We start from the raw sequence: 24,020 nt of genomic DNA on the forward strand, positions 1-24,020 counted from the left end.
TTAATTGGATTATTTTTTTACTCTTTAGTTGTAGGAATTCTTCATATATTTTAGATATTGACCCCTTAGCAGATAAATGGTTTGCAAATATTTTTTTTCATTCTGTAGGCTGTCTTTTCACTTTGTTAATGGTTTTGCTGTGCAGAAGCTTTTCAGTTTGAGGTAGTCCCACGTGTTTTTTATGTTGTTTGTGCTTTATGTGTTTTCCAAAAAATCATTGCCAATATCCAGGTGAAGGATCTCTTTTCCTATGTTTTCCTCCAGAAATTTCATCATTTCAGGTCTTATACTTGAGTCTTTAATCCATTTCCAGCTAGCTTTTCTTAGTAGTGTAAGATATGGGTCCATTCTCCTACATCCGGATATCCAATTTCCCCAGCACCATTTAAGAGATTTTCTTTTGTCCACTGAGTTTTCTTGGCTCTCTTGTCATACTAGCTGACCGTTTATGCTTGGGTTTATTTCTAAACTCTCAATTCTATACTGTTGATTTGTCTATTTTTATGGCAGTACCATATACTATTTTGAGGACTGTAACTATGTAATATAGCTTGAAGTCAGGAAGTATAATCCCTACTGTTTAGTCCTTTTTCAGGATTGCTTTGGCTATTCAGGATTTTTTGTGGTTTCATGTAAGTTTTAGATTTTTTTTCTACTTTTGAAAAAAATGCCATTGAAATCTTCATAGGGATCACATTGAATCTATAGATGGCTTTTGGTAGTATTGACATTTTAACAATATTTCCAAACCATGAACACACAATATCTTTTCATTTATTTGTTTCGTTTCTTAATGGTTTAAGGAAACTGACCTTATGCCATATGCATTAGGTTGTATATAAATGTCTATCAATAACCTTTCATGTTAGGTATTTTCAGGATCACTTTTGTATGGTTTCTCTGTCCCAACTTTTTTTTTTTTTTTTAATGTTTATTTTTGAGAGAGACAGAGACAGGATGTGAGTGGGTTAGGGGCAGAGAGAGAGAGGGAGACACAGAATCCAAAGCAGGCTCCAGGCTCTGAGCTGTCAGCACAGACCTGATGCGGGGCTGGAACTCACGAGCCATGAGATCATGACCCGAACTGAAGTCAGACACTCAACTGACTGAGTCACCCAGGCGCCCCACTCTCTGTCTCAACTTTGACATTAATTTCAGATTTCCAGATGGAGGATAAAGACAATGCTACTGCTTATAATTTTAATTTCCAGAGGTCTGCTTCTCCCTAAATATTGGATCGCTTAGGTTTGCACCATAATGACTTCACATTAGAATCACCAGGGAGGTTTGGGGTGCCTGATTAGGTCAGTTGGTTAAGTGTCTGACTCTTAATCACAGCTCAGGTCGTCTCATGGTTTCTAAGTTGAAGCCTGCTTGTTATTGTCTCCTCTCTCTGCCCCTCCCCTGCTTGCTCTCTCTCAAATAAAAGTAAACTTTAAAAAAATTATTAAGGGGAGACTGGGCGGCTCAGTGAGTTAAATGTCCGAGGTTGAGTCAGGTCATGATCTCAAGGTTTGTTGAATTTGAGCCTCACATTGGGTTCTGTGCTGACAGCTCAGAGCCTGGAGCCTGCTTGGATTCTGTGTCTCCCTCCCTCTGCCCTTCCCCTACTCATGCTATCTTTCTCGCTCTCAAAAATAAACATTAAATGAAATTGTTAATCACCAGGGAACTTTGAACATGTTAATGATTAATTTAAGATTTTATTTTTGAGAGAGAGAGAGTGAGCGCAGGGTAGGGGCAGGGAGAGAGAAGGAGAGAGAGAAGGAGAGAGAGAAGGAGAGAGAGAAGGAGAGAGAGAAGGAGAGAGAGAAGGAGAAAGAGAGAGAGAGAGAGAGAGAGAGAGAGAGAGAGAGAGAGAGAGAGAGAGAGAGAGAGAGAGAAACATAGAATCCAGGCAGGCTCCAGGCTCTGAGCTGTCAGCAAGCACAGAGCCCGACGTGGGGCTTGAACTCACTAATCATGAGATCATGACCTGAGCTGAAGTCAAACACTTAACCCACTGAGGCACCCAGGTGTCCCTAAACATGCTAATGATTAAATCCCAATCCCAGAGACTGTAATTTAATTGATCTGATCTGGGTACTGATAAAATTAAGAGCTCCCAAGGTGAATATGCAGATAGGACTGAAAACTGCTAGTCCATAACCTGTTACACAAAGTTTGGTCAAGATCAGCAGCCTGTGAGCCTTCTCAGATTCATTGTTGATTTACTCATTGTCGAATTTACTCATTTTGACGTGATAATAATGTCGACTGAAAAAAAAAAAAAAGCCAATCTCAAAATAGGTTAGTAAATGCCTTATTTGTTGTATTACTGAGGAGTATAGCCTGGGAGACAGTATTTCAGATTGCTCTGAAGTTTGTTAGTTTACAAGGGATTATATGCAAAATGGGCAAGGGATATATGGGTTTATAAGCAGTTCTCCAAATACTTGTGCATCAAAAGGTATAATTTGCCTGGTTGTCAATATTAAGGTTTAACTGACTTCCATAGACCCATGAAAGACCCTTAGGTCATCTTAATACATTGTTTCTATCATATCTGATTTTTCAAAATTGCTGCCTGCATGCCTCTACTTAACTGGCTTTCCAGTTCTTCTTGTTTTTGTTATCTCCTTGAGGTCACTTGAGATGGTCACAGAAAGCTGACAGCAGTTTTAGAGCACACCAGGTGACCTAAGTGTACTTCAATTTGGAGAAGCACTGGTCCCAACATACAAACTCCAGTAGGACTCATTCTTAAAGTAAGTGATCTCGAGTACAAGTCCTTCAAAGTGTGTTTTTCAAGACACCCTGATTTTTTTTTTTTAACTTTTAGAATCAACTTTCATTTTTCACAGAAAAAGGAAAAAAAAAAAACCACCCTGCTTGGTTTTAGTGTAGATTTTAATCAGATTATCTGGCACGCATTTAACAGATTTACCACAAATGAAGTTCCTTGAGGCAAATATCTACAACTATTTATAAGAGGGGGAGAAAAGGCCTCTCTAAAGTTGCATATTTGAGAAATTGGGAAAGCAGAAAATGGCTCTTGCGAGGATTACACACTTTCATTCCTTTTTAGAATAGCCTTAATGGAAGAAAGCTTCCACAAGGGGGCAGTAACACATCATTTCCAGTCTCTGAATCGCAACTAAGCTTTTCTTATTTAAGGCTAACACAGGCCTTTCTGAACTCATTCGAATGTATGGAAAAAACCTATTAATTCAAATTGCCTTAATTACTTACAGTCTGCGATCATTTCAGTTGCTTGATTAATTTTCATCTTAATGTTTTTAAGGGTACTATGCATATTGACTGAGTTGACCAGTGAAGTGTTTTATTCTGTTTTCAGAAGTAAGTCTTCTAAAAAAAAAAAAAAGGTTAAACTTTCATAGCTGATGAATATTGTTTTTACTTTGTTAAAAAGTAATGGATTCACACAAATATGCCCAACTGATTTAAAAAAAATTTTTTTTAATGTTTATTTATTTTTGAGAGAGAGACAGAGACAGAGTATGAGCAAGGGAGGGGCAGAGAGAGAGGGAGACACAGAATCTGAAGCAGACTCCAGGCTCTGAGATGTCAGCACAGAACTCATGAATCATGAGATCCTGACCTGAGCCAAAGTCAGATGCTTAACTGACCAAGCCAGTCCCGCCAGACCCCCAGCCCACCCCCCTCACCCCCGCACCCCCCCACCCCCCCACACCCCCACACCCCCCGCAAATGATTTTTTTTAAAGGGTGGATAAGCAGTTCAAAGGAAAACCTTTTCAACTAAGGGCGCTAGAGCAACTGGATGACCTTTGACCTAAATTCACACCTTCTACAAAAATTGACTCAAGTCACAGACATAAAAGTAAAACTACAAAAATTTCAGAAAGAAACAGGAGGAAAATTCTTGAGACTTGGCATTCAGTAAAGAATTTTTAGGCCTGACAAACAAAAGCACAATCCCCAAAAAGGAAATTTGTAAAACTGAATTTCATCAAAATTATAACTTCTCTCTGGGAAGAAGCTGTACATGAAAAGACAAATTGCATATTGCAAGAAATCATTTATGTAAATGACCACATATCTGAAAAAGGACTTATATCCACAATAAAGAATTCTTAAAACAGTTTTAAAGAAACTTTTCCAGTTGGAAAATAGGCAAAGGGCATAAATAGACATTTCACTGAAAATGATATACAGATGGTAAATAAGGAAAACATATTCATATATTTTTAGCCATTACGGAAATGCACGTTGAAACCACAATGAAAATCGCCATTCTTTCAGAATGGCTAAAATCAAGTGTCAACACCAATGCTAGCAAGAATGCAAGGGAACAAAATCACACATACATTTCTGACAGGAATGTAAAGGGTACAGTAACTCTGGAAAGGAGCGTAGTAGGTTCTTACAAAACTATGTGCTACCCAGGGGAGCCACCAACCAAATTCTCGGCATTTGTCCTAGAGATATGAAATGGGTTTATGTTCACACAGAAACATACACATGAATGTGTATACGCTGTATTTATATTGGCCCTAAACTGAAAACAACCTAAATCTGTCAGCGGGTGAATGGTTGACAAACTATGGTACATCCATACCAGGAAATACTACTCAACAATAAAAACCAGCTACAGAAACAAAGTAGCAATAGTTGCAAAAATCTGAAGTGCTCCCAAAGAAATTATGAGGCTTTTAAAAGTTGATCTCGGGGCGCCTGGGTGGCGCAGTCGGTTAAGCGTCCGACTTCAGCCAGGTCACGATCTCGTGGTCCGGGAGTTCGAGCCCCGCGTCAGGCTCTGGGCTGATGGCTCGGAGCCTGGAGCCTGTTTCCCATTCTGTGTCTCCCTCTCTCTCTCTGCCCCTCCCCCGTTCATGCTCTGTCTCTCTCTGTCCCAAAAATAAATAAACGTTAAAAAAAAAATTAAAAGTTGATCTCAAAAGGTTTTGAACATATGATCCCATTCATTAGGTTCTTGAAATGGCAAAATTGTAGAGATGGAGAACAAATTGGTCAGTGGTATGGGTTAAAGACAGGAAGAATGACGGAGCTGGTGGGGGCTATAAAGGACAGGACAAGGGATCTTTGTGTAGAATGTTCTGCATCTTGATTGTATTGATGGTTACATGAACGTACACATATGATGAAAGAAAGTGAACACATAAAGGAGTAACTGTAAAACTTGTGAAATCTGGGGGTACCGGGGGGTGCTCAGTCGGTTAAGCATCTGACTTTGGCTCAGGTCATGATCTCACAGTTCGGGAGTTCAAGCCCCTCATTGGGCTCTCTGATGTCAGCTCAAAGCCCTCTTGGGATCCTCTGTCTCTGTCTCTGCCCCTTCCCCACTTCACACTGTTACACACTCTCAGTCTCACACAAAAAATAAACATTTAAAAAAAAATGTAAAAAAAAAAAAAACTTGTGAAATTTGAATAAAGCCTGTGAATTGTATTAAGGTCAATTTCCACATTGTGATAATGTACCATAGTCATGCAAGATGCTACTACTGGGGGGAAAATGGGTGAAGGCCATTAGGAACCTCTGTGTATCAATAGTTTACAACTGCATGTGAATCTAAAGTTATCTCAAAGTTAGAAATAAGATAAAAACAGGAATGCCTGCTTCTAGCAAACAAAATATCCACAGAACATAAAATTACATAAATTCAAATTACTGAACTATTTACTCAATCTAGTTATTTCTTAATGTCTGTATCCATTTGCTTGAGGATATGTGCATGTATAGTTGCATTTTTTTTTAAATAAAGCAGTCACATGAGTAAATTATGTTTTAAAAATTTACCATATAGTTACCCCATGTAAGTTTGTATCCCCTCATTTTAACAGCTGCATAGCATTTCAATTTATGGTAAATGGCTGATGGGTAGGTTTAGTTTTTGGTAATTTATGTTTTCCTATTCTATTTGTATCTATTCAAAGATACAAATATAAGGAGGCTCTCTTGTATCTCTGTCAAGTAACTTTGAATTAAAATAGCTTTAAATCATGTGCACATGAAACATTTTAATCAGTAGGACTTATAAGCAAGATATTAGTAGCAACAGCATACTTTCAATACCTGAGTCCACCACAAGAGCCAGCAGATCAAGAAGGAGAACAAGACAAAATCTATGACTAAACAACGTGATGAGTGAGGTAACCCCATGAAGCCCAGGTTGAGCAAGAGGAGCAAGACCCCCAGGACACAGAGAAAATCACCAATTGTCTCCAACAGCATGAAAGAAAGGCAACAGTGTTTCCAGAGACTCTAAGTACTGGAAAGCTTAGAAACCCAATTGGTAACAGATGGGCACCCCCAAAGCTGGAGATTCCTGCTTGGTGCAAAGAGCTCAGCAGCATAACCATAACCTAGAGCAGCAGACTCCCCCCTGCTGTCAACCTGTAGGGGACAGTGAGGATGGAAAGAGCTGAAGGAGGAAGTGGTCTGTACCCTGTGAATCCAGCAAATTAACCACCTCCAGGACAAAGCGCTGACCTGGGGAGAAAATTCAGGAAGCTAATTATAATTTGAGCTGGACAAGGACACTGAGGTCCAAGAAAAGATTAGATATATAGGAGGAGAAGGCCAGTCTCAACAACTCCAAGTACAGATAATTTCTTTACCTCGTAGTTCCAGAAATACCAGATGCTGTGCAGGTAAAATAGGAAGGCTTGGTTCAACTTGATTGAATCTTCTGGCCCTGTTTACTAACCTAGTCAGTATCTGTTCTACTCAAATCCATCACAATACAGACAGACGCTCAGCAAATCATATCTAAATATTTTCTTGGGAAATAAACGCTAAAAAGTGTTCTCAAACTCCTACCTGTGGGTCAAAACATTGCTCTGAAACATCATAGGTTCTTGAGCCGGTTCAGCTTTTTATAAGGGGCAGGGCTTCCCTCCTCCCACTAAAAGCTATAAACACCACCTGTTCCCAGTCAACCATCAAATCCTGCTATCATAGAGACAGTGCTTAGTGTATTCTCCCCTCCCCGCCCAGAATGAACATTTTCATTCTCATCCCCTCTCTTTGTTCTCCCTCTGCCTTGGATTCTACCGGAGGATACATTTTTGTTTGCTTTCTCCAGCACTTTTTTTTAAACCTTCTAATTTTAGTGTCGTGGTGGTGGTGGTGAGCACAGAATATATTTAGCCTCAAAGACAAAAACATGTGCAGGACAAATGAACAGAAAGGAATCTAATTAGTAGGTACTCTGATAATATAGAAATGACAGGACTAAGAAAGATGGAAGAAGGGGAGGAAGAAAGGCATTGCATAGAACGAGCTTATGGACCACCTCATCTATAATGCCCGGGAGTCGCAGGATTTTGTGTGCAGACATGGGTGTAGGCTGTAGGCATATTTACTACTGCAAAGGGAAAAGCCTTAATGTTAGTATTATGATATCAAAGTGGAGGATGAAGGAGAGCATGGGGAGGGGAAGAAAGAGAATACAAGCTAATGTTGTCTTAGTTTGGAGACAATGTCTAAAGAAAAAGATTACTTTAGCAAATTATATCAGGAAGCCATCAGAACAAAATCCCGCCTTCCTATCCAACCTTCACACCAGAACAAAAGCAATGAATACAAATAAGTTAGTGAAAGACAGATACGTGCATACAACTATTGAAAATGCTATACCCAAATTAAAACCACACAAAATTCTCATATCAATAAAAGTAAATGGATTTAACTGTTATTAAAAGAAGGTATTGCCAAATTAAATCACAAAGCAAAACTCAATTCCATGCTGAATGCAAGACATATATCAGAAAGGTTAAAAGGACAGAAGCCAAATAAAAGAGTAACAGACAAAAGGATTTCTTTATGGATTAACAGAGCAGAAGGTGAACACCTGATTTATGTGCTCACGTTTTTACACTTAACAGGTGGAGGTGTTCGCACTGGTGCGAGTTTATTTGAAAGGTGTTTACATGGCTAGTGTATTTGAACATGTAAAGAAACCACTTTTATATTATTAGAAGTAGAAATGGTAACAGTGAGTTAAAGAAGAAAATAATAGCATCTACACTGAAGGCTGAGGAGAGTCACTGTTGGGTAGCAATCACATTACAAGAAGGTCAGCTGTGTAGAGTTAAAATGGCTGTGCCCTTCTATTGAAATCATGTGTCATCCCAGGAAAGTGTGTGCTTTTCACACAGTTACTATCAGCTGTGCTATTGCTGTCTACACAGTCTGAAGCATCTCACTTAGGCTTGCCTTCATATGATCATATTCATGGTCACATTTTTCACTTTAGAGAAGCTATGATATTGCAATTATATTTTGGATAACTTGTGTGGTCCTAGACAAATAATCTTTGACATGCACAATTTCTTCATGACAGAGGCATTTATGCTTACCCAAACGGAAGTGAACATTTTCATCAGTAGTAGAATGAGTAAATGATGGTATTCTCATATAATGGAATACTATGAAACAAAATTTAAAAAAATGATTGCTATATGCATTGGTGGGGGGGATAAATCTCACCAACATAATTTTAAACAAATGAAATCACACACAGAAGAGCATGTGTTATGGGATTGAGTTTACACAAATTTCAAAAATAGGATAATTAGTGTCAGGATATATTAATCACTAGGATGTGGTCACCTCTATGGGAGAAGGGGTTAGAGTTGGGAAAGGGTAGGCAATACTGAGACCCGGATGTGGGAGTATCTTTACTTTGTGTTATGAAATGCATCTTTCCTTTGACAATGCCTTTATCATGTTTCATAATGTTTACAGACCTCTGGGCAGGAAGATACATTCTTGAGTCAGAAATGTGGAACTGTGCACTTTCACTATGTTCCCAAATATTCCTTCATATATAATGTTCTGCCTTATGGATTTCAGGGACCTCTGAACCCCACATGATCCATAAATTACATTCAGTGAACAGCATTTTCTAAGATTCATGATTACCTCAACAGATCTCTTCTAATTATTTTGTTACTTTGTGATACACATTTATTTTCCTAATTAAACATGAAGTTTTCAAGCCAATTTCATAAATATGCTCCTTCTCAAGTGATACTAACCTTTAGATGTTACCTAAATATCAACTGGTTTGTCCTTTACTTTTCAACATGACTCCACTGATTTATCAAAACATAAAATCATATATGCTTGACTTTAGCCTGTACTACAAAGCTGTAATCATCAAGATATCATGGTATTGGCACAAAAACAGACACATAGACCAATGGAATAGAATAGAGACTCCAGAATTGGACCCACAAAAGTATGGTCAACTAATCTTTGAAAAAGCAGGAAAGAATATCCAATGGAAAAAAGACAGTCTCTTTAACAAATGGTGCTGGGAGAACTGGACAGCAACATGCAGAAGGATGAAATTAGACCACTTTCTTACACCATCCACAAAAACAAACTCAAAATGGATAAAGGACCTGAATGTGAGACAGGAAACCATCAAAACCCTAGAGGAGAAAGCAGGAAAAGACCTCTCTGACCTCAGCCGTAGCAATTTCTTACTTGACACATTCCCAAAGGCAAGGGAATTAAAAGCAAAAATGAACTATTGGGACCTCTTGAAGATAAAAAGCTTCTGCACAGCAAAGGAAACAATCAACAAAACTAAAAGGCAACCAACGAAATGGGAAAAGATATTTGCAAATGACATATAGGACAAAGGGCTAGTATCCAAAATCTATAAAGAGCTCACCAAACTCCACACCCAAAAAACAAATAATCCAGGCAGAAATGGGCAGAAAACATGAATAGACACTTCTCTAAAGAAGACATCCAGATAGCCAACAGGCACATGAAGAGATGCTCAGCGTCGCTCCTTATCAGGGAAATACAAATCAAAACCACATTCAGATACCACCTCACACCAGAGTGTCTAAAATGAACAAATCAGGAGACTATAGATGCTGGAGAGGATGTGGAGAAACGGGAACCCTCTTGCACTGTTGGTGGGAACACAAACTGGTGCAGCCGCTCTGGAAAACAATGTGGAGGTTCCTCAAAAAGTTAAAACTAGATCTACCCTATGACCCAGCAATAGTACTGCTAGGAATTTACCCAAGGGATACAGGGGTGCTGATGCATAGGGGCACTTGTACCCCAATGTTTATAGCACCACTTTCAACAATAGCCAAATTATGGAAAGAGCCTAAATGTCCATCAACTGACGAATGGATAAAGTTGTGGTTTATATATACAATGGAATACTACTTGGCAATGAGAATGTATAAAATCTGGCCATTTGTAGCAACGTGGATGGAACTGGAGAGTGTTATGCTAAGTGAAATAAGTCATACAGAGAAAGATACCATATGTTTTCACTCTTATGTGGATCCTGAGAAACTTAACAGAAGACCATGGGGGAGGGGAAAAAAAATAAAAAAAAAAGAGGTTAGAGTGGGAGAGAGCCAAAGCATAAGAGACTGTTAAAAACTGAGAACAAACTGAGGGTTGATGGGGGGTGGGAGGGAGGGGAGGGTGGGTGATGGGTATTGAGGAGGGCACCTTTTGGGATGAGCACTGGGTGTTGTATGGAAACCAATCTGACAATAAATTTCATATTAAAAAAATAAAAATAAAAAAAAAACTAATCCAAAAATATTGTATATGCTTAAATTTGGTAAATGATATGTAAATTATGCATCAAAAAAGCTAACAAAAAGCATGTCACTACAGTAAAAGCGTATTAAGAACATAAGAATAAAGATACAGAGGGAATAAAAGAATGGAGATGCAGAAAAAAAAAGGAAAGAATAGAGAGCAAGTGTATTAGCGTTTCAGGGCTACTACAGGATTCTGGACTTTCTGCAATTTTCAAGTTGGTAAAATAAATTTTGTGAAAAGGAGGATGCTGGGGGCGCATGAGTAGCTTAGTCAGTTGAGAATCTGACTCTTGGCTCAGATATACATAATATAAAAAAGAAGGATGCTGGCCGTAGAGGGACGTGTTCATAGAAGTGAACAGCAATTGTGCAGCTTTTGCAGATGTGCAGGAGAAAGCCTGCCTCCTCCCATCAGCCGGAGAGTCTGCGAAGACTTGTGAGGAAGGTTTGCATATTTTGTGTAGTGTCTCTTCAGTTTTATTTTTCTCCTCTCGTATTATAATATCTTGTCGTCTCTTCTTTCTCTCTCTGATCCAGTCTTTGCAAGATCTTCAGCCCTTTGCTAAAGGAGATGGAAATTCCAGCCCAGCAGGTATGGACTCTCAGGAACACCTGGTGACGTCAGGAGCTGAGACCATCCAGGTTTCTGCATCTGCCTCTTGGAGAACAGACCTGTTTTCCTTTCCCTGTTTGGCAGTTTTATTATTTTCCCTATGGCTTAGAGGAACCAGTCATTCTCTCCCCTGTATTTGTTAGAGAATTTGCATCAAAAACGTTGCCAGCGGGGCCACAGTACCTCTGTGGCTTCTGTCCTCCTATCCTTTCGTTTTATTCTCCCCCGCCGGACCTCAAAGGTGGAATCCTGCGTGTTCGCAACCCAGTAGCTGGAATCGAGCGCCCAAAGGGCCCAGGAGGAGGAGAAATCCTTCTGAAGCCCAATCACTTCCTCGTGTAAAATGTGAGGAGCTGTGAGGACCAGTGAGCTCGTCCTAATTCCGCGGGTGGGATGAGGTCAGAGGGAGCTTGCGCGCTTCTGGGCCGCGCCTTCTACAAGGTCTTAGAAATCCCGAGCAGAGGCTCCGTAGGGACGGGGGGATGGGGAGGGGGGAGCCCCATCAGGGACTCGAGTGGGTTTCGCTTTGTTTTGACCACGCCCCGCGCTGCATTCCTCCCGCGATCTCCCGGCTTCGGTTCGGGTCTTGAGCCAAGTCCCGGGGTCGCGTTCGGACCCGAATGCAATCACCACCCGCACCCGCACCTGTTCTACGTCACCCCTGCCTTCAGCACCCAGAGAAAGGCTCCTGGCCAGGCGGCCGGCTGCGCGGACCCCGTCTCCCCCTAAGGCTGGTGCGCAGAGCCCGGAGGGTCCCCGAGGCTGGAAGCGCTTGGCGATGCGTCTTCGCTCCAGTCCCTCCGGCCCCGCTCGCTCTCGGGCTCCCTCCTGTGGGCCCTTATTTCCACCCCCGTCCTGTCGCCCCTTGGGTCTGTTCCCGAGGCTCCGCTTCCCTTTTATGTTTTTTTTCTTTTTTTTTTTTTTTTTCCCTCGGAAACCGCGCCACTACCCGTAGTCGCCCCGTGCAGGTTCCCGGCCTCAGCGGGACGAATCAGTAGGCCGAGCTAGCACCCCAGAGTCCGCGTGCAAAGGGGCCTTGGCTGCGGGGGGACCTTTCGGAGCCGGCCCTGCGCGGTAGTGGGTGTGGTCGCCGCCGCCCTGCATCCCTGGCGGGAAAGGGTAGAGATGCTCAGCCTTTGCTTGGGGGATTTCAGATCCAGTTTGAATCTCCGCGAATTGCAGTGCTGGGTTAGGGACCCTGGCCTTCTAGGCTTTTCTTTCACCCTGGCGACAGGGTGCCCTCCACTGCAGTGCCCTCCACTGCTCCCTAGGCGCCTAGAGTATGAACTGGGAAGCCTTAGCCTTGGGGACAGTGGGACCCGTTCCCTCCAGGGTAGGCGACAGGTGGGCCCCACGGAACCCCAGCTTCCTCTGTTGGTGGTTCAGATGATTTTCTTGAAAACTGTGCAGTCCGTTTCAGATCACACATTTTCACCCACGCACTGCCTTTTTCATAGACACAAAGGGGAGTGTGCAGAGAGGATGTAGAATCCCCTTTAATCCTGGGGCTGTGGATTAACAAGGGAAACAAGTCTCTGCTCTGAAGAAGTTTGAGCCCCACCCTGTCTCTGAGGACCTTCTGATGTCAGGATTTCTCCGCTGACACTGGGGCTGTCCCAATGACCAGAGTTCCCTACCATTTAGCCCTAGAGGAATAGGGGAGGGTCCACCTTCTGTACAGCATCCTGTCCCCTCCCCCAGGGTAAGATGACCCCAGACATCCTCCTGCCTCCATGTTTTTTGTTTTTGTTTTTGTTTTTGTCTGTTTTTTTCCCACCAGTAATGAGTAAAGATCAAATCATTTGGCCCTTTGTTCCCTCCCTCCCCACTTCCCAGTGGCTGCCTTACTTGAGTCACCGCCCAAGTCCAAAACCTTTCTCTTCAGTTAATTAATTTGTTTGAGAGAGAGAGAGACAGAGAGAGAGAGAGAGAGAGAGAGAGAGAGCGCGCTTGTACAAGCAGGGAGAAGACTAGAGGGAGAAAGAGAGGATCTTAAGCAGGCTCCATGCTCGTCATGGAGCCCCACTCAGGGACTGGATCCCATGACCCTGGGACCATGACCTATGCCAAGATCAAGAGTCAGATGCTCAACCAGCTGAGCCACCCAGCCCCCTCCCCCAAAAGCTTGCACTTTAAATCACTGACGAGGTGTTGGAGCTGCCCTGTGGTTCCCAGCGCCATATCTGAGTCTTTCATATCTCATTCTGTGTGACAACTGGTAGAGCCTGAAGAAGTTTGAACCGGCCAAGAGAATTTAGGAAAATTCCATTAGAGCTCGGCAGGCCTCCTGGAGCTCCCATTTACAATTGTGTGCTGAGAAGATGGATCACCTGCTCTGTGCTGGTGAAGATGAGGCAGAAGATCATCGGTGAATATGGAACGGAAGGATTTGGACAATTGGATGATGGGTGGGATCATCCCAAGAGAGGAGCAGGTTTTGCGTTTGGGATGAATTCTGTCTTTGACCCTTGAAGAATGGTGTGCCAGAGGAAAACTGTAATGGAGATGTCAGTGAGATCATTACTTTGTGATATGACTTTTGCAGAAATATATGGACTTAATTAATGTGGGAATAACAGATAGACACGTGGGACATGATGAGTTCATGCTGGAAAGGCATATAGGCTACATGAGAATATGCAGATGTCCAAGACAGAGACAGCAGTGAAGGGAAACCAGGAGTTTATGTCCTTGAAGGAAAGGAATGCCCAATGATCAGGGTGGTAAATGTAGGAAGCAACTAATTCTACAATCTCCTGGGCTCCCTTTGATTTGCTTTGACTTGCTCCCTTGAGACTCAGGCCAAGCGTCACTGATATGAGGAGATATGCGCCCTTCCTCTGGTGTTTCAGATTCCAGGCACATGACAGCACACAGGTGACTCCTTCATATTTCCCATTCAATTTTTGTCCAATTTATGCAAAATGAAAGAGCCTAAGTGCTAATCCAGCCCAGTCTATGTGTCTGCAACAGTTCTGTGGAGATTTTCCTCCCTGGTACTTCTCCCTAACTACATTTTGTTTCAGTTTTCTAGGGAGGAGCCTAGGGAATTCCTTCAGCTTTGATGTAATAATTAATGAATCCTGTTCCCACACCCACTTGGATCTTACTAAACTGGAAAAACAGTGAATTCAAATCTAGATCATGAAAAAGCGTTGGTGAAGTGAATAAATACCCAGAAGCTTGTGTAAATATCCATAAGAAAGGAAGTGTGCCTCAACTGTAGTCATCTTTAACACAGTATTCAAAAGTGGGTGTCTGCAATATGATGTGGGCTTAAAATCAGTTAACTTGGGGCACCTGGGTGGCTCGTTCAGTTAGTGTTTGACCAGCTCAATTCATGATCTCGTCGTTGGTGAGTCTAGCCTGGCATCGGGCTCTCTGCTGCCAGCACAGAGCTTGCTTCAGATCCTCAGTCTCCCTCTCTCTCTGCCCCTCCCCCACTCTCTCTCTCCGTCTCTCTCAAAAATAGAAATTAAAGCTTAAAAAAATTAGTTAATTCAATAACCCAATTCCCAGTATGAATATAGCCATGGAAAAATTACACTGATACATGAGATAAGTGATTTTTTAAACAATGATTAACATTATGGATTAAGAAGAACAATAATGTAAGTAAACATGCATTTTCTGAATACATTATAGTTACTTCAAATAAATATTAGTCAGCATAATTGTCATTGCAAGTTCTATCAACTTGAAATTCAGAAGTAAGACAGGCATACATTTCTCTGACTCAACATTGTTCTGGATATTCCAACCAACACATTCAGAAGGAGGAATTAGAGGTATAAAATTGTAATTATTGCCTTTATTTTCTAAATATCATTTACTTAGAAAATCCCTTAACAAAAATTCACTAAGGCACCTGGTTACCTAAACCCTCAAGCCTTAATGGTTTTCATATAAAACAATATGACTAATTCTATGATACTAATATTCATGAGAACACAATATGGAAACATCCAGGAATATACAGGGAGAAAAGAGTATAATTAGAGGACACTAGCCTTAAATACATTTCCAAACATAACCATAAGATAAATAATGACAACAATATAATACTGAGACAAGAATTCACAGAAAGGCCAGTAGAAGAGAAGAGTATATACATCTATGTCTGTGTCTCCATATATCTATCCATGTATGTATGTATGTATGTATCTACCTATCTATTTATCTAATTCATCTATCTATCCATCCATCATCCATCCATCTATCCTGGATGTTAAAGCTGAGACTCACCTGTGCCTGGAGCAGGAGGAAGGAGTTTAGGCTTCTGCCAGGAACGAATGCAGAAACCACCTAGAGGATTGGTGATCCAAATCATAATTCCTTGAGTCCACAGAGGCGCTCATTCAAATGAAATCATGAAGTTTTTCAAAGATTAAAAAAATATAGATTTGTTCTTTTCTGATTTCAATATTTTACTCATAGAAAAAACTAAATATTCAAAAAAGTAGAAAGAAGAGAAAACTGAACTAACTGATCATGAAACCGTTACAATGATCAACTCATGGCTACTTTTAGAAAATACATTTTAAAACTTAGTCAACTAAGTTTTGAAAGCAACATTATGGCAGCAAAATCACGAAGTTATATTTGAGGCTAAAATAAAACAATATATATTTTGCAAGCATTGGCCATTTTAAGTGTTTTAGAATTTTGGTATTCTCTGGAAATACAGTGTCCATATCCATCACAGCCAGTGACATGCTCCCTTTAATAAGGACAGTTATCTTAAGGAATGTTTCTGTCTTGAGTTCCCTATTTTTATTTTTTGATATTAGTAAGCCTTATGGAGATACAGGAGTTCGATATACATACACATATGTGCCTCCTACTCCTTCCTCATCACAGGTGAGGTGCAGGAGTCCTGAGGCACAATTCCACAGGAAATGTCAGGGTCACCCAGGCTCCTAGGCGTCCTCTGCCAGCTGTGGCATGCAGATGAGAGGAAAACGTCTCACTTCAGGAAACAGTCTAATCCAGTGTTCTCCTCACAGCTCTGTCATCTCATTGTTTATTCCGAGAGCACTCAATGCATGGAGTTTCTAGGGGGTAGATCTGGGGTACAGAGGGGAGCCAGAAAATACTGCACCAGATCCCCTCTTTCCAACCAGTCCTCCTCTGAATTGAGGAGGAAAGGCAAAAAGGAAGGAAATGAAAAGGGACAGAGAGAAGAGCCCTTCCAATTGACACAGATGCCTTGGACTTTTGCTGGGAAGTTCTTTTTCCCGCCCTTTAGTGGCTGAACAAAACTCAGTTGGGGTCCGCATCAGAGGAGTCACCTAAGGAAGATGTGTTGGAGCCACTGTCCTCAAACTCACAATCTTCGCATTCACTCCCACTGCTGGAGTCTGAGGAGCTGCTGCCTTCCTCCCCTTCCTCCCCTTCCTCATCTTCTCCTGATCCCCAAGAGGCATGAGCATTGCCCCCAGTGGTCTCTGGTGATTCTGTCTCCGGAGACTGTAGCCCTGACTCCTGTCCAAGCCCTTCTTGCAGACTCATTCCTGATGGTGACTGCAGATCTGTCCGTCTGACCTTGGGATCTGGGCCTCCCCTCATGCTCATGTTTTTACGCTTACTATAAGTCGCCTCTCTGTAGTCAGCATACTGTTCAGGAGACAAGGTCTTGAGCCAGTCATCCAGATCCACCTTGTACTGTTTCTGCAGCTCCTCAGCCTGCTGCTTATAATGGTCCTTCTGGCTCTGCGGGACTCGCTGCCAGCGCCTGCTAATCTCCACCCTGCGCTCCCTTGGGGGCACATCTCTCAGCTCCCTACTTGACCACAAATCCCGGTGGAACTTCTCATATCCGTTCATGGGGGGCTTCCGGGGCTCTCCACGGAATATCATCCTCTTGGAAAAACAGCTTCCTAGGGGAGACTTCACTTCTGGCACGTGACTCGGAAACTTCTTTTGGGCCCTGTTTGGGCTCCTCTTGGTTACATCCGATTTGTTGGGGTTCTGGAATAGATCAGGGTGGTCATCCTTGAATTGAGCCAGTTTCTCCTCAAACTCCTGTTTCTCCTTCTGAAAATCTTGAATATATTTGAGCTTTATCTTCTCTGGGAGCTCCTTGTATTTCTTAGACAGGACCTTGGTCAGCTCCTGGTTGCTCAGGTTGGGATATTTTTGGGAGCACTGAGGCCGCTTCTCCATGAAGAAGCGAAGGTAAGCAGTCAGGGGCTTCTTGGGCAAGTCCGGATGTTTCTTACGTTTTTTGCTTCTGTCAGGCTTTTCAACATGTTCCTTGGCGTCCAGGACTAATTCTGTCAAAGTGCGAAATTTTCTCAGGTGATAAGAAACCTCCAACCATTTGAGTTTGCACATTTCTCCAGAATAATCCTTAAAAGCTACTTTTTCCCAGTCCATCTGTGACTGGGTTGTTTTGAATGTGTGGCTGTCATTGGATGGAAGGTTAGTTTCCATGCGGTCCAGTAACTTCACAATGTCTTCTTTGGACCAGTGACCTTGGCCTCTAGACAACGCCATTTCTAGTTCTTGGGGCACTTATCTGGTCCTAGCAGTTCAGAAACTGCAGCAGGAGCTCAAACTTTCTCACTTTCAAGGCTTAGCACGTGAGTTATTTCTGGAAGTCCTAAAGTGTGGGGAGGTCCATGTTTCTGAGGAGAGAGAAAAGCAATGAATGAGAAAATTACAACCCACTTGGGATATGCCCCCCCCATAATTTAATCACTCTTAACAATGTAAACAATGTAACAATGTAAATGGAAACAGAAATGGAAAATTGCCCACTTCTGAGTTGAAATTTATGTTCACATTTTTTCTTTTGTTTTGCTTTGTTTTTGAGAGAGAGAGAGAGCTCAGAAACTTGAAAGAGGGGCACAGAGAGAGAGAGAGAGAGAGAGAGAGAGAAACTCAAGCAGGCTCTATGCTAATCAAGGAACCCTACATTGGGCACGATACCATAAACCTGGGATTGTGACCTGAGCAGAAATCAGGAGTTGGACACATGACCTACTGAGCCACCCAGGCACCCCACTGTTTCTCATCTTTAAGCCTCAGTCCCTTTTGCCATACTGCAACAAGATTTTCCAATTAAGTTTTAGGGCCAAGCCAAATATAAAACTACATGAAATCTAGAACATTCCCTCTAGATATCCCCATTTATATATAAAATAAACATAAAATAAATAAAATAAGTATATAAATTTGTAAATGTCAAAACAATAACATTAATTGAAAGCTCAGGAGTAAACTGGAAAGACTTACATACATAATTTTTGTTAACTAGGTATATTACACCCGCTTAGAAAAGTCTTAAGCCTGCTGATAGTTAAATTACTTATTTTTAAAGAAAAAAGTACCGATTCTTCTACTAACAAGGGTGTGCTCATCTAATGATTGTGTAAATGGTCTCAGCAATACTTATGGGAAGATCCACCCAATTGGGTCAGGAGTTCTGTGTTCTCTGGGCTCTCTACCAGAAAATGGGTAACTTTCTGAGTTCCCACAGTCCAGCCAACTTCACAGACTTACAAACAAAACAAACTTACTTTGCCCTTGCAAAGCCTTTAGTTTGGGATCCCTGAAGCTCTTCCCTGATTAGGTTTCTGCAGTAGGCAGGACCAATGGAAGATGTACCTTTCTGTCCTTGATTAGAATAATTCCATTCTCAGTCTCCAGAAACCATATACTGAAATTACCCTCCTGTTGTTGGTTTATCCTTGCCATTAATTTTAAACAATGTGCACATGGCAAATTTTTGTCTGGGTTTCTGGGTCCCCACATTCTTCTCCCATTCCCGCTTACACATCTGACTATCTTTCAGTATAGTATTTGAATGTAGGTCCTTCTCTTCAGTGTTAATTTCAGTGTTTTCTTGTGATCTAGAATCTGATAGTTTCTCATCTTCAGGAGGCCATCTAAATCCTTTCAGTGCTGCTCAAGTTCTTAGTCTACCGAGGCTAAGGTGACCTTTGATATCAAAATGTGAATCATTATACTGAATTCTGGGTTTAGGGAGATGTAATCTCTAAACAAAAACTACAGAGGATTTGTGAAAGCAATCTGATCAAAGTTAAATTGGCTATCAGGAGATCATGATTGCAAGAATGACTTAGTTTTACTTCTACAGCAAACATTGGTGAGACGATAGCTCTATTCCCTTGGTGAACACAGTTTACATGAGAGGAGTTCCTGCCTTTTCTCAAAATAAAGCAAATACAGTATCATAAGTTTAATGTACCAGCAAACTGCATTTGTTTCTATGAAATCATTTCATTTTCAAATTTAAAAAATGACTCCATTCCTTCATCTTTTTCGTAACTTAAGCTACTTTGTCATCTGATTTTGCTATATATTTTTGGAATAATTTGGTGCTTAAGTTTTGGTCTGTTGTTTTACTCATTCCTTGGCTGTTTATATAGATTATAAAGACTCACAAATTAGTTTCCAGTCTTGTAATTTTTTATTCTGTGTAGATCATAAAAATGAGTTAGGACAATCTTATTTTCTTTGTATAAATATATTACATTCTGTTCTACAAATGGCAATATGCAAGTATGTTAGAGGAAATACTTGGTAATTTACAAGTAGATAACACATTGGATAATTTGGAAAATAACTTGTATTTGACTGTTGGCAAATGATTTCAGAAACCTCAGTTTTCTGACATAAAGTTAGAGATGGCAAGAACAAATGGGCTTGCCTTAAAGTGACACTGGTAACTGTGCAGAAATGTCAGAAATTAGAGGGATAGTGTGTTCACTTGGAACAGAAATGAATGAATGTTTTTGCAAAACAAAAATTTTAAATTATGATATGTTTTCTGGTGCTGATTATAATTATATGATTGTTAAATCTTTTCACCATGACAAGGAAGGCTTGGTAATAATTCCTAAGGACTTAGAATATGCTGCCATTCTCTCCTCCTTCACAATTGGTTTTCAATGCAAGTGTGTTTGTAATAAAGATAGGAAGGCAAACTAAAAAACTTAGTATATTCATGTAAGAAGATTCAAGTTGAAATCTGGTCCAATTTTACAAAGATTAATACTGTTAACACTCATATTCAGAAATTGATTTCGGTGACAGATTCTGTTTGAAATAAAAAACATCAAAGAGAAAATTTAGTTTTATGACTGTCTTATGTATGCACATTTTTGTGCATTTTAATCAATGGGTTGCAATAAAGGCATTTTTCTGGATCATGGATGAGGGACAGAAGACATACAGATGAGTGGCGTTGTATAAATTTCTTCATCAATTTAAAAAAAAATATTATCTCTTATAATGATGTTATTTTACTAACCACTATATCCCCAACCTGACAGACTGTTCTTGGAACTGTAAGCTTATCAGAAAATTTTTGTTGATTTAATTAATTCAGTTGCTTAGAAAGCCCAGATTGCTTGCTTTTGCCTATTGTAGTGTCTTGGAGAGTAATGGCTTACTGATTTTATTGTGTCAAAGGTGGGATTTCTGGCTCCAACATTTAGTAGCAGTGTAATTTTAGACAAGAAATCATGATTGGATGTTTTTGACACTTAAATGAAAGTAGATGAGCTTAGTGAACTGCCTTTGTTAAACCAATCACTGGCTAGTCACATTATTGATTGATATTTCAGACCAATCAGGACTCACCCCTGCAGCTATAGATTGGATCAAAGTCCTGAAGTGCATGCTTTTTGGAGGAAATTAACAAAACAATCCTCACCAAAACCCTTTCATACAGGAGGAAGAGGGTTGGAAAGGCCTATGCCTGTTGGTTATGCAACAAAGCTTTCTTACAGGAATTTTATTTATTTATTGCAAGTATACAAATATATTTGGCAACTGGAACTGATATCACTAGCAAGCATGGATTTAACTAGTAAGGTAATTAATGTGATAATTAGGTCACCATTGGGTCAATGTATAAGCAGCTGCAATAGAAGTTAGGTTTTAGTTGCCTAGTATATATTTAGTTACGGTAATTGCTTTCAATTATTTATCTACAAAAACTTTAATAATATTAAAACAAATAATTTTATCAACATACTTAAAACCATGGAATTCTTGTAATCTGTGCCTTTCTGACTAAAGTATCTTGTTACTAAAACAACTTTCTTTTCCTTTTCTTTTTTAACGTTTATTTTTGAGACAGAGACCGGGGGAGGGGCAGAGAGGAGAGAGTATAGAGGATCTGAAGTGGGCTCTGTGCTGACAGCTGAGAGCCCCACTCGGGGCTCAAACTCATTAACTATGAGATCATGACCTAAGTTGAAGTCAGATGCTTAACCAACTGAGCCACCCAGGTGCCCCGAGAGTATCAAAGTAGAGGAGATATTCTCTTTTTATCAATATAAGGCTAGTTTGCACATAGCAGGAGTGCTTTCTTGAACAGGATTTTGGAACGAATTACTGAACTGAATGGAAAACCCTCACTCCCCTTTTTTGGAAAATGAATATGTTCCTCTTGCCTTATTGCAAAGAGCCCCTCTTTATGAAGTGACATAAATAGTCCACAAATATTAAGACCAAAACATGCACAGAAATCTTATATGTGTATATAAATATACGTTCATGCCTGTCATCTACTATAGCTTATTTTTTTGTCCTATATCTTAGTCTTCTTTATCCATTTTATTGTTTTTACTATCAAGTGATTTTATTTTTTATTTTAAAAAATATTTATTTATTTGTTTTGAGAGACAGGGAGAGAGAATGTGTGCACGCACGTGCAAGTGGGGAAGGGGCAGAGAGAGAGAGAGAGAGAGAGAGAGACAGAGCGAGAATCCTAAGCATGCTCTGCACTGTCAGCGCACAGGGCTTGATCCCAGAAAATGAACCATGAGACCATGACCTGAGCAGAAATCAAGAGTCAGACGCTGAGCCGACTGAGCCACCCAGGTGCCCCTACTATCAACTGATTTTAAACAAAACTGATACTTCATTAGAGCGGATGCACTTATTAGCACCTTCACAATATAAAAATTAAAATAGTAAGTAAAATTTGGGAGTGTTAAAGTTAGGGTTACAGGTAACCAAAAATTGACACTTATCTCAACAGTAACAAACACAGTTTACTAAAACATGATGTACATTTTTCTATCAGAATAACCTATGACTTCACCATCAAGTAAGACTAACAACTTTCTGTTCTCAATCATTTAGATTTATTTGTAAGAGAAATTGCAAGGGGAAAAATATCGTTGTTTAAATTTGAGGGGGGCATTTTAGTAATAGACTCATATTAATACTGTTGATATGTAGAAGAATTGCTTAGTATTTTTCCTGATTCCTTTAAGAACTGTTCTTTGGTTTTTTTCTTTTGGTTTTATTATTATTATTTTTTTAATTTTTAAAAATCTATTGGGTTTTTTTTTTTTTTTGGGTGGTTTATTGGGTGGTTTTTAAAAAAGTTTATTTATTTTCAGAGAGAGAGAGAACAGGGAAGGGGCAGAGAGAAAGAGGGAGAAAGAAATCCCAGGTAGGCTCCACACTGTGAGCACAAAAGAGACTAATGCAGGTCTTGATTTCATGAACCGTGAGATCATGACCTGAGCCAAAACCAAGGGTCAGATGTGTAGCTGACTGAGCTACCCAGGTGCCCCTTTTTAGGTTTTAAAGTGGAGTCAACTTGGATCTGGGCATTCTTGGAAGCAAAATGACTTAGAAATTAATATTTTGTGCTAAGAGAAGAAATATTTCACAAGAACAAAAAGCTTGAATGTTTTGTCTTTTAAATTTTGAAATCACAGATAGTTTATATGAATTCAGATATTAAGTCAACTCAGAAATGGGCTGGGAATTTTTAAACTGGTTTTGACTAGAATATTCTTTTCTTTCCATAGTGGAGATTTCCTTCAATAAAGAAATAACTGATCATGATATCAAACTGATAGTGTGAGAAGTTTGAGGTGTAGGCATGACTGTCAAGATGCATCTTTAAATTCTGAAAGATCTAACTATTGTCCTGTGTGGAGAACATCAAGACATATTATGGATGATGACTTCACCTCTGGAAAACAATATTGAGAGCTGGATGTGGGCCACTGTTGGGAGTAAGCTCTAGGAGTCTATAAGGATTCTTGGATAAGGAAGAATGGCCCACTGATGGAATCTGAGGATACATTTCTTCTTTTATGTGTGAAAGGATAATTGTTACAGTCTCCTGTCCAGTTTCCCAGTGTTTGTCAGTAAAGAAATCTCTGGGCCAGTTGGTATATGTTCCTTGACTTTTGATTCCATCTTTTTTTTTTGTTCCAACTTCTTTAAATTAAAATCATCTCTGTGGCCCACTTATCTAGAATACATGCTGTGGTTGCACACCTGGTTTGGGAGTTTGCTGGAGTTACAAAAATACACGAGTGTGTGATTCCAGCTCAATCATGTAAAGTAGGAACACAGAGTTTGCCCATCATAGACAGACTTGGTTATCTACAATGCCCATGTCATTCTGAAACTTCTTCTCCCATCTCTTAATCTAGTATGTCCTACACTTCACTTCACCCTCAGAAGAAAAATAAAAATCTGTTTTAGGGGGAAATCTCCCCTGACCCTCAGGACCAAGATAGGTCTTTCTTTATATGAACTCCAAATATATTTGACTGTGTCTTTTCTAGTAGTGGAAATTGCAAGAAATATAGAAAGTGTTCATTATCCCAGCAGGTAACCTAGTGTCTAGGAGACAACATGCATTTAACAGATATTTGATGAGTGAGCCAATTCATAAATGAGTGACATGATTGCCTTATTGGCAGCAGGATTTGACTACACTACACTACCCAATAATTGCTACAGTTTACATACTATATACTCTGTTTGCCATAGTCCATATCTGAAAGGTAGTTCTGAAATACATATGATTCCACACAT

The 24,020-nt window shown here is 40.3% G+C and overlaps 2 protein-coding genes and 1 long non-coding RNA gene across 4 annotated transcripts in view; 1 reads left to right on the plus strand and 2 right to left on the minus strand.

The window, feature by feature from the left end:
* NAALAD2 (N-acetylated alpha-linked acidic dipeptidase 2) overlaps window positions 1-6,840 on the minus strand; it is a 100,318-nt gene extending 93,478 nt beyond the window's left edge. The window contains exons 1-2 of one of the 2 annotated variants that reach the window (XM_045038625.1): window positions 6,605-6,840; window positions 3,232-3,348 (exon numbers count right to left, since the gene is read on the minus strand). The gene's annotated coding sequence lies outside the window, so the exon portion shown is untranslated. Of the gene's footprint in view, window positions 1-3,231; window positions 3,349-6,431; window positions 6,449-6,604 lie in introns of those variants that run through there. The other variant, XM_045038626.1, reaches the window with a different exon arrangement.
* The window catches only part of LOC109491926, a 40,307-nt gene extending 16,927 nt beyond the window's left edge, over window positions 1-23,380 (plus strand). Inside the window, exons 3-5 of the long non-coding RNA XR_002736182.2 lie at window positions 2,625-2,747; window positions 11,117-11,171; window positions 22,997-23,380. This is a non-coding gene — a long non-coding RNA (uncharacterized LOC109491926). The remainder of the gene's footprint in view (window positions 1-2,624; window positions 2,748-11,116; window positions 11,172-22,996) is intronic.
* On the minus strand, window positions 15,619-18,155 carry UBTFL1 (upstream binding transcription factor like 1). Its single transcript, XM_006936859.4, has one exon. It carries the CDS (start codon window positions 17,688-17,690, stop codon window positions 16,455-16,457), a length of 1,236 nt encoding a protein of 411 aa, XP_006936921.2. The 5' UTR covers window positions 17,691-18,155; the 3' UTR covers window positions 15,619-16,454.
* Window positions 23,381-24,020: the final 640 nt, after the last annotated feature.

This window comes from Felis catus, chromosome D1 (assembly GCF_018350175.1).
Source record: "Felis catus isolate Fca126 chromosome D1, F.catus_Fca126_mat1.0, whole genome shotgun sequence".
NCBI classification, from domain to species: domain Eukaryota; kingdom Metazoa; phylum Chordata; class Mammalia; order Carnivora; family Felidae; genus Felis; species Felis catus.